The following is a 9,790-nucleotide window of genomic DNA, read 5'->3' as shown; positions in this document are numbered from 1 at the left end:
CCATGGGGATCCCTTTGCTGGCCCTGGTGCAGCTTGGGGGGGTCCTGAGGAGACTGGGGGGTCCTTAGGGGGTGGGAGAGGTGGAAATGGGAGCAGCATCTATGGGGAGATTGGGGGGTCCCTGGCGGTTTCTGGGGGTCCTTTGGGGGGGGGTCCTGGGGGGATATGAGAGCAGCATCCGTGGGGAGGGTGGGGAGGGGTCCCTGGTGGTGTTTGGGGGTCCTTTGGGGGGGTCCAGGGGGTCCTGGGCAGGGGAAAGGGCCCCAATGAGCCCGAGGGGAATGTTCCGGACTCATTAGCATAACCACGCCCACACACAGCTCATTAACATATCCCCGCCCTCCTGGCGTCACGTGCCGCGCGGTCACGTGCCTCCCCCGCTCCACGGGTCGCGTATCGCCCCGCCCCTCCCTGGCTCTGCCTTTTCTCATTGGTTTACTCCGCCTCACGTGACCCGCACCCCTCGCCCCTCGCTTTTCCCGCCCGGCGTTTCCGCTTCCGGTGCGGGGCCCCGCCCCCTCCGCCCCCCGCGGCCTCGCCGGAGGAGGAGGAGGAAGAGGAGGAGGAAGAGGAAGAGCTGCGCCACAGGCGGGGGCGGATGGGAACGGTGAGAGCCCGGCGGGCTGCGGGACCGCAGCGGGGAGCGAGAGGGAAGCGAGCGGGGAGACGCGGCCGGTGGGGAAGGGCGGCCCTGAGGGGGAAGGGGCGGGGGGGGGGGGGGGGGCGTTCGTCTGGGGGAAGGGGCGTGAGGGAGGGGGCTGGGAAGGGGAGTTTGGGGGCGGTTTGCCAGGGGAAGGGGCAGTTTGTGACGGGGAGGGGCAGTTCAGGGGTTGTTTGGGAAGGGGAGGGGCAGTTTGTGAGGGGGAGGGGCAGTTTGGTGTTAATTTGTGAGGGGAAGGGGCAGTTTGTGACGGGGAGGGGCAGTTCAGGGGCTGTTTGGGAAGGGGAGGGGCAGTTTGGTGGCAGTTTGTGAGGGGGAGGGGCAGTTTGGTGTTAATTTGTGAGGGGGAGGGGCAGTTTGTGAGGGGAAGGGGCAGTTCAGGGGTTGTTTGGGAAGGGGAGGGGCAGTTTGTGAGGGGGAGGGGCAGTTTGCGAGGGGGAGGGGCAGTTTGGTGGCAGTTTGTGAGGGGGAGGGGCAGTTCAGGGGCTGTTTGGGAAGGGGAGGGGCAGTTTGTGAGGGGGAGGGGCAGTTCGAGGGTTGTTGGCGAGGGGGAGGGGCAGCCTGGGGTTGTTTGTGAGGGGGAGGGCCGGTTCAGGGCTGTTTGGGGAGGGGCAGTTCGGGCTGCGGGGCAGTTTTGGGGTGTCCCTGCGGGCTCGGGGCTGTGTTTGTGTGGGGGAGGGGGTGGCCCTGGCGGTGGGGGAGGGGAGGACGGAGTCACGTGGGGAGGGGGCGCGGCCCGGCTGTGTTTGGGGGAGGGGTCCGGGGGTGTTCGGGGCCGGTCGTGACCCCCTCCCCACCCCCTCCCGGGGGTCCCAGCCCCCCCGCAGGATGGCGGAGGGCTGGGCCGAGTGCCCGGCGCTGGGCCCGGGCTGGCAGCGCCGCGAAGCTTTTCGGAAATCCGGGGCCACCAGCGGCCGCAGCGACACCTACTACAGGAGGTACCCCTCCCCAAAAACCCCCGGCGCCCCCCGCCCACCCCCACGGGACTGCCCGTGCTGCCCCTTCTCCCTCCTCCCATCCTAGACCCCATCCCGTGTCCATTTGGCCCCAAAACGAGCCCCCAAACCCTCTAATTTTAAGGAATCCCACACCCCCCCACCCCTGCTGGTGTTTCATGGGGGATTTCAGAGCCCCTCTCCCATCTCCCCCTCCAGGAGCTCCCCGCAGCCACTTCAATTCCCCTTTCCCAAAATACTCCCAGTCCCCTCCAAGTTTTCCAGGCTATTCTGGGGCTCGGGAGAGCCTTTTTGAGATCGCAGGGGAACTTTGGGGTACCCTGAGCTCTGTCCCGTCCCCGTTTCCCATTCTCCCTTTGGCATTTGGGGGCTCCCCCAGGCTCAGCGACCCCCCTGGGGTTTTGGGGCCGTTCCTGGGGGTTTTGGGGCCCGTCTGACCCGAGCCCCCTGGCAGCCCCACAGGGCAGAAGTTCCGCAGTAAGATCGAGCTGCGGCGGTTCCTGGGCCCTGGGCATGACCTGAGCAACTTCGACTTCAAATCGGGGCTGGAGCGGCCCGGCCCCACACGGGTATGGGACCCTAAAAACCACGGGAGGGGGCACAAAAATCCCAAAAAACCTTGGGGAGGAAAACCTGGGGCTCTCCTGAGAGGGGAGCCTCGTAACAGGAAAAGAGTGGGGGTGGAATAAAGAGATGGGATAAAAGGGGCTCCTCAAAACAAGGGGAATGAGGTTAAGGTGAATCAAAATTGGGGGGTGGGTGGGAAAAAAAGGGTCCTTAAATTGGGGAGGAGCTGTAATGGAGGTTTGGAAGGGGGGAGGGCTCACAAGGGGATCTCCCTCCATCTTGTGACCCCCCCTTTTGTGCCTTTCAGCCCAGGAAGAGCCCCAAATGGCACCTGCCCGCCGGGCCCCTCCCAGAGCCCCCCAAAATCTTCAAAAAGGAGGAGGAAGAGGAGGTGGAGGTGGAGGTGGAGGTGGACGGGGCTGAGACAGAGAAGGCCCCGCCCTCATCAGTTCAGGCCCCGCCCATCGTCGTCCAGGCCACGCCCCCTGCTCGCCAGGCCACGCCTCCTCTGGTCGAGGCCACGCCCCCTTCGGCCGTGGCCACGCCCCCACCGGAGCCCCCCCACCGCAGGAGCCGGAAGCGGCCGCCCCTGGAGCCCCCCCAGGATGGGGTGGTGGCGTGAGTGGGGCAGGGGGGTGGTCCCTGGGGGGCTGTGGGGGTCCCCAGGTGTGGGGAGGGGGTCCCAGGAGCAGGGGGTGACCCCAGGAGGGAGGGATTGGAATCCCTGGGGGGAGTTTGAGGGGTTCCTGGGGGGAAATTCAGAGTAGGGGGGTTCTCTCGGGGCTGTGGGATCCTGGGGGGCAGTGGGGGTGTTGGGGTTCCCTTGCCCCCCCCCCCCAAAATGCCACCTTCTCCTCCACAGGCTTTGTGCTGGCTGCCAGAGCCTCTTCCCGGGGGTGTCACTGCCCCCCCAGCGCCGCTGCCGCTGGCTCTGCCCCGACTGCCGTGGTGAGCTTCGGCCTCAGCGCCCTCCTCCTCATCCTCTGCATGCTCCTCCTCGTTCTCTTTCTCCCATCTTCCTTAGCTCTCTCAGAGCTTTTTGTGTTTTATTCTCTTCCTCATCTTCCTGTTGTTCCTGTCCTTCATTCCCTGGGCTTTTCCCTCTCCGTCATCATCATCATCATCATTCCTTGAATTGCTCCAACCCCATAATTGTAATTTTTTTCCTCGGGAACTTCCCGTTCCTCCTCCTCCCTGATTCTGCCCTGCCTCCCTTTCTCTCTCTTTTGGACCATTCTGGGGGGGAAGGGAGCTCAAAGAAATTTGGGAGTGGGGTCAGGGGGGATCCCAAGAAAGTTGGGGTGACCCTGACCCCCTTCCTCCACCTCCCCAGCCCGGAGACGAGACTTCAACAGGGAGCAGCGATTCTACAAGGTACCCCCAATTCTCAGGGGGGGAAAAGGTGCCCCTGGGCGTTCCCCAGATCCCTCAGGGGGTTTGGGGGACCCCCCCAGAGCCCTGACACCCCCTCCCCACAGCGGGTGGGCTGCGGCACGTGCCAGGCCTGTCGCATCCCTGAGGACTGCGGGATCTGCAGCGCCTGCGCCCGCAACCCCCCCGGGGGTCCCTCCGGGCCCGGCCGGACCCCCAAGTGCCTCCTGCGCCGCTGCCTGCGCATCGTCAAGAAGGTACCGGCACCCCCTTGTCACTGTCACCCCCCTGGGTGTCACCAGCAACCCCCCAGTGTCACCAGCACCCCTGCATGTCACTGTCAACCCCCCAGTGTCACCAGCAACCCCCCAGTGTCACCAGCACCCCTTTGTCACTGCCACCCCTCAATGTCACCGCAATCCTCCCTCTCCCCATGTTGCTGTCACCTCCTATGTCACCTCTTTATCACCTCCTTGTCCTCTCTGTTGTCTGGGGAGGAATGTGGTGCTGCACATTAATCTGTGTTAATTAACGTTATCAGTGTTACTCTGTGTTACTGATAGCCCACGTTCTGTGTTTTCCTTGTTGTCTCTCATTATTTTACGTTATTCCACTCTATTCCCTGTCATCCACGTTATTCCATGTCCCCTGGAGGGCTCCTGGCCTGTCCCCCTGTCCCTGATCTGTGCTGGCACATCCACCCATGTCCTGTATTCTCCCGTGCTAGCCCATATTATCCCAAATTTTCCCAGTATTTTCTGTGTTATTCCATGTTCTGCCCATGTCCCCACAGAGGCTACAGCTCCTGCCTTTTCCCGGTCCCCCTGTCCCTCTGTCCTTTGTGGCTGCACATTCATCCATGTTCTCCTGTATCCCCCCATGTTTATCCCATATTATCCCATATTTTCCTATTTTTCCCATATTTCCCCATATTTTCCTATATTATTCCATATTATTACATGTTTACTGTGTTTTCCTGTGTTTTTTGCCTGTATTTTCTCATGTTTGTTATCCCATATTTCTCTGAGGTTTTTCCCCTGTGTTTGTTCCCCCATGTTTTTTTGTCTTTGTGTTTTTTCCCCCTATTTTCTCATGTTTGTTATCCCCTATTTTCCTGTATTTTCTCCATGTTTTTTCACCCATGTTTTTTTCCCCATGTTTTTTTCTCCATGTTTTTTCCCTGTGCTTTCCCCCCATATTTTCCCCATCTTTTCCTCTATGTTCTTTTCCATGTGTTTTTTCCCTGTGTTTTTTTCCCGTGTTTTTTGCCCCCATGATTTTTTTCTTCATGTTTTTTCCCTGTGTTTTCCTCCTGTCTTGTCCCATATTTTCCCGTTTCCCTGCGTTGTTTCCCCCGTTTCCCTGCATTGTTTTCCCGTTTCCCCTTGTTATTCCCCCGTTTCCCTGCGTTGTTTCCCCCGTTTCCCTGCGTTGTTTTCTCCTGTTTCCCTGCCTTGTTTCCCCCATTTCCCCGTGTTGTTTCCCCCATTTCCCTGCATTGTTTCCCCCGTTTCCCTGCGTTGTTTCCCCCGTTTCCCTGCGTTGTTTCCCCCGTTTCCCTGCGTTGTTTTCCCCCGTTTCCCCGTGTTGTTTCCCCCGTTTCACCGTGTTGTTTTCCCATTTCCCCTTGTTGTTTCCCCCGTTTCCCTGCGTTGTTTCCCTGCGTTGTTTCCCCCGTTTCCCTGCATTGTTTTCTCCTGTTTCCCTGCCTTGTTTCCCTCATTTCCCCGTGTTGTTTCCCCCATTTCCCCGTGTTGTTTCCCCCGTTTCCCTGCATTGTTTTCCCCCATTTCCCTGCATTGTTTCCCCCGTTTCCCCACGTTATCCCGTGTTTTCCCTGCTCTCCCGGGTAACCCCGGTGTCCCCGCAGGGCCTGGGCTGCGGCTCCTGCTCCGGCTGCCTGAGCACCGAGGACTGCGGCAGCTGCTGCATCTGCCTGCGGCGCCTGCAGCCCGGCCTCAAGCGCCAGTGGCGCTGCCTGCGGCGCCGCTGCCTGCGCCCCAAGGTGGGACTGTCCCCTCGGTGTCACCCTGCCATCCCCGGCACCTCCCCGCTCTCGGGGTGTCACCCTGCCCTGTCCCCCCACGCCGTTGTCCCCTGCTGACCCCCCACCCTGTGTCCCCCCAGAAAGCCAGGGTGGCCAAGAAGCCGCAGAGCCCCCGGCCCCTGACGGAGGTGAGTGCGGGACCCCCGGGCGGTGGCACAGCGCGGACCCCCCTAGCTGTTCTGGGGGAAGGGGCACCCCAAGGTGTCCCCCCCTCAGCCCCATTTCTCCCCCCAGAAGTGGAAGCCCCTGGTGGAGCGGGAGCCCAGCGACGCCTCCAGCGCCAGGCACAGAGTGAGTGGGGCACACCTGGGCACACCTGGGCACACCTGGAACCCCCAGCCCCCCCCGCAAACCCCCCCTCCCTCCCAGAAGCCGCTGACCAAGGGCAAGGAGAAGAAGAAGCTGGGGCGACCCCCGAAGGCCCCTGGGCCCCGCGGGGTGAGTGACAGGCCTTGGCCCCGCCCCCTGTCCCTTAGCCCCGCCCACCCGCAGTGGCCACGCCCCTCCCAGAGCAGCTATTGGGGCAGGGGAAGCCGTAATGTTGTTAATATAGCGGCCTGTAAAAGGGGGCAGTATTGGGGTGCAGGTACCGTAATGATCCTAGTGGCTGTTCCAGCCCCTAATGCTGATGTTCAGGACCCAGAATAATGGGGTGCAGATATCGTAATTATCCTAAAGGCTGTGCCAGCCAATAATACCAGGGCTCAGGCTCTGCAATAATGGGGTGCAGGTACCGTAATGTTCCTATGAGCCGTTCCAAGGCTGAATATTGGGGTTCAGCACATTCGAACCCCACTGATACTGGTGTGGCAGAGCCATAATACCCTTAATGCTGGGGTAACTGTGACACCTCAAAAACTGTACATAGCTAATGGCGACATCTGAGCAACCCCAGCTGTGGGCTTGGGGCACCGTAATGCCCCAAATAATGGGGTTCGGGTACCCCAAAACCCCTCAGAGCAGGGTTTGGTTACCATAATCCTCCTAATAACCGCTCCAGCTGTAATGGCAGGAACCAAGGTATCAATAGCAGTGTGCAGATACCGTAATGCCCCAAATAGCTGGGCTCAGTACCATAATGCCTCTAATAGCTGCTCCTACCGGAATGTCTGCTAACCCACTGCTGCTGCCTGGCTGCCGTAATGCCCCTAATACCGCCGCATCTACCGCAACGCTCCTAATAGCTGCTCCCACACTAACACCAGGCCACCGGGCGGGCCCTGGGGACGCCCCCGCGGCGGGTCCCGGGGACAGCCGGGGAGCCGGGGGTGACGCCGCTCTCTGCCGGCAGCGGGGGGCGCGGAGCCGGGCCAGCCGGCGCTGCGGGGTGTGCACAGCCTGCCGGCGCCCGGCCGACTGCGGCCGCTGCGACTTCTGCCGGGACAAGCCCAAATTCGGGGGGCAGAACCTCAAGCGCCAGAAGTGCCGCTGGAGGCAGTGCCTACGCTGTGCCATGGTGGGTGCCCCCCCCAGTGCTTCCTCCCAGTGCCTCCCAGTAACCTCCCAGCGAGCCCCAGCCGTCCCCTCTGCCCCCTTTCCTCAGCAACCCGACTTCCTTCGGCTGGGGAAACTGAGGCACGCGCAAGGTTCAGGCTCCCCCGGCCGCCCCGGTGCTGGGTGCAGCCCAGTTTGGACCAGTATGGACAAGTTTGGGGTGGGAGGGGGGCATTGGTCGGCGCTCAGGTGGCACCTGGACGTCTCGGTCCTGTTTCTGGGGGGGGGGTTGTGTGGACGCCTGGGTCCTTCCTGCATTGCTTGGCTTTGGGGGGGCTCGCCCTGGGTCCCTTTAGACGGGGGTTGTGGGGGTCCCTCGGCCAGCCGGGCCCACCTGGGGGGGGTTCTCCCTGCATTTGTTCCCCTTCCAAATCCCCCTCCCCTTGGAACTGCCCCACCCGCTCTGAGGTCTCTCTCCTGGCGCAGAGGCGGCTGCTGCCGGTGGGGGGGGGTCGCTGGGGGTCCCCCTGGAGCGGCCGCCCCCTCCCCCCGTCCAGGCCCCGCCGCCGGCCCCCCCGGCCCCCCCGCGCCGCCGCCCGGAGCCGCCGCCGCCTGCCCCGCCCCCCCCGCAAGGTAACGGGACCCCCCCTCTGCTCAGGGGGGACCCCAAAATGCTCCTCCCACCCCCACGGGACCCTCACCCCGACCCCCCCCCAGGAATAACCCCCCCTACCCCTTCGCTGTGCTTGCTTTGCCGCTTTGCTCTGCACGGACCCTCCCCCCTCGGGGGGACCCAGGCGTCGGGGAGGGGACCAAGGTGTCCCCGCCCTCCCCCCACAGGAGGGGCTTTGGGGAGTTTTGGGGAACCCCCGGATGCCTCGGTCCCCTCACCTGTGACCCCAAGGCTTGTGTGTGCCTCAGTTTCCCCACAGGGGATGAGGTGGGGGGGGTCCTCCGCAGACACTGGGTTCCTTTTTGGGGGGTGGAGGGGGTCCCTCCTGGATACCTGGGGGGGATTCGGGGGGTCTCACCTGGCTGCCCTGACCTTCCCCTCCCCCACAGGAGAAGGAGGAGCCGCTGGGGGGGGCTGAGAACAGCCCCGGGCCCATCCCGGGCCCCCCCCTGCGCCTCTGCCCCATCAAGGAGGAGAAGGAGGAGGCAGGCCCCCTCCCCCGCCTCGAGGTGAGACCCCCCGGCTGCCTGGGACCCTCCCTGGACCCCTGGGACCCCCCTGTGACCCCCCCTGCCCCCCAGGACCCTCGCCTGGGGCTCCTCATCGCCTCGGCCCCCCGCCTCAAAGGGGCCCCCCCGGAGCCCAGCGTCACCCCCCAAAGGGTGAGTGGGACCCCAAACACCCCCTGAGCCTCCTCGGGGTGTCTGGGACCCCCATAACGCCCCTGCCCCCCCTTTTCCAGCCCCCCCCGGGCGATTTGGGGGTCCTGATCGCCGCCACCCCCCGCGTGAAGCAGGAGCAGCCCCAGCCCAGCGCGTCCCTGGTGCCGGTAAGGGGGGGACCCTTGGGTTTGGGGGGTCCCTGGGGTTTGGTGGGGGTCCCTGGGGTTTGGTGGGGGTCCCTGGGGTTTGGGGGGGGTCCTGAGCCGCTGCCTTCACCCCCAGGTGCCCCCCCAGCCCCCCCCTGCCCAGCTGGTGGTGCTGGATGAGAGCGAGGAGGAGGAAGAGGAGGAAGAGGAGGAGGAGGGCGGCAGCCGAGTGGTGAGGAAGAGGGGGGGGGGTCAGAGGATTTGTGGGGGGTCCTGAGGAACTTGGGGGGGGTTTGAGGGGGTCTTGCAAAGGTTTGGGGGTGTCCTGGGGGCCTCTAGAGGGAATTTGGGGGGAGGGTTCTGAGAAATGGGAACTTCAGAGGGGGTTTGGGGTCCTGGTGAGTTTGGGAAGGGACTTAGAGAGGGGGAGAATTTTGGGGTTCTGGGAATTTGGAGAAGAGACTTTTGGGAGGGGGAGGTTTTTGGGGTCCTGTAATTTGGGGATTTTCAGGAGTGGGGGAGGTTTTTGGGGTGCTGGTGATCTGGGGAAGGGAATCTGGAGATGACCCTTGGGATTTTTGGGAGCCAGGAGGATTTGGGAGGAGGAGCTTCCTCCTGGCTGGGGGGGGGGTTCTTAGTGGGGCTCTAAGGGTGCCCCCCACCCCATTAACCCCTTCTCTCCCGCAGCCCTTCCCGCTGCCCCCCGCTCCGCAGCTCTGGCCCGGCTCCTTCCTGGAGGAACTGGCCGAGATCCCGCTCCCGGCTCACTGGGGCGTGGTTGGGGCAGACGGCGGCCCCGGGCCGTGCCCTGCGCGGGGGCTGAGGCTGGTGCAGCGCTGCCCGCGCTCCTCCATGGCCGCGGCCGCCGTGCTGCTCAACCCGGGCTTGGCTTTCCGCGTCTTGGTGGCCCGCGGCCGCCCGGTGCCCCCCGGGCACGAGGTGCTGGCCCGGCGCCCCCCCCTGCGCTCCGTGCTGGACCTGGTGGAGCTGCTCTGTGATCTCGAGGCCTACGGGCCCTGCCCGGGACCCCCGGGACCCCCGGGCCGGCCCCCCGCCCCCCGATGCCATGTCCTGGTGAGGGGGGGGCGCTGCTGCCGGCCCTGCCAGATGCTGGCTGGGGAGGGGCATTGAGGGAGGGAGGGGGGAGGATTTTGGGGAGGTGGGGATTTGGGGGGGGGTGGGTGGGGGAGCAAATGGAGGGGATGGATCAGGGGGGACGGGAGTGAAAAATGTGGGGAGGGGGATGTTGGTGGGAGGGAAATAGGGAGGGGGA

The 9,790-nt window shown here is 63.9% G+C and overlaps 1 protein-coding gene across 1 annotated transcript; it reads left to right on the top strand.

Annotated features, from left to right (window-relative positions):
* The first annotated feature begins 501 nt into the window (after positions 1 to 501).
* On the top strand, positions 502 to 9,648 carry LOC110481731 (methyl-CpG-binding domain protein 1). The gene is made up of 14 exons (XM_077789643.1): positions 502 to 607; positions 1,478 to 1,599; positions 2,072 to 2,186; positions 2,492 to 2,802; positions 3,047 to 3,132; positions 3,518 to 3,558; positions 3,663 to 3,812; positions 5,426 to 5,560; positions 5,683 to 5,730; positions 5,837 to 5,893; positions 6,894 to 7,058; positions 8,099 to 8,371; positions 8,452 to 8,538; positions 9,205 to 9,648. Exons 1-14 carry the CDS (start codon positions 599 to 601, stop codon positions 9,646 to 9,648), a joined length of 2,043 nt encoding a protein of 680 aa, XP_077645769.1. The 5' UTR covers positions 502 to 598.
* Positions 9,649 to 9,790: the final 142 nt, after the last annotated feature.

The sequence above is a fragment of the Lonchura striata genome, chromosome 36 (genome assembly GCF_046129695.1).
Source record: "Lonchura striata isolate bLonStr1 chromosome 36, bLonStr1.mat, whole genome shotgun sequence".
In the NCBI taxonomy this organism is placed as follows: domain Eukaryota; kingdom Metazoa; phylum Chordata; class Aves; order Passeriformes; family Estrildidae; genus Lonchura; species Lonchura striata.
This window is presented reverse-complemented; position numbering and strand designations above follow the sequence as displayed.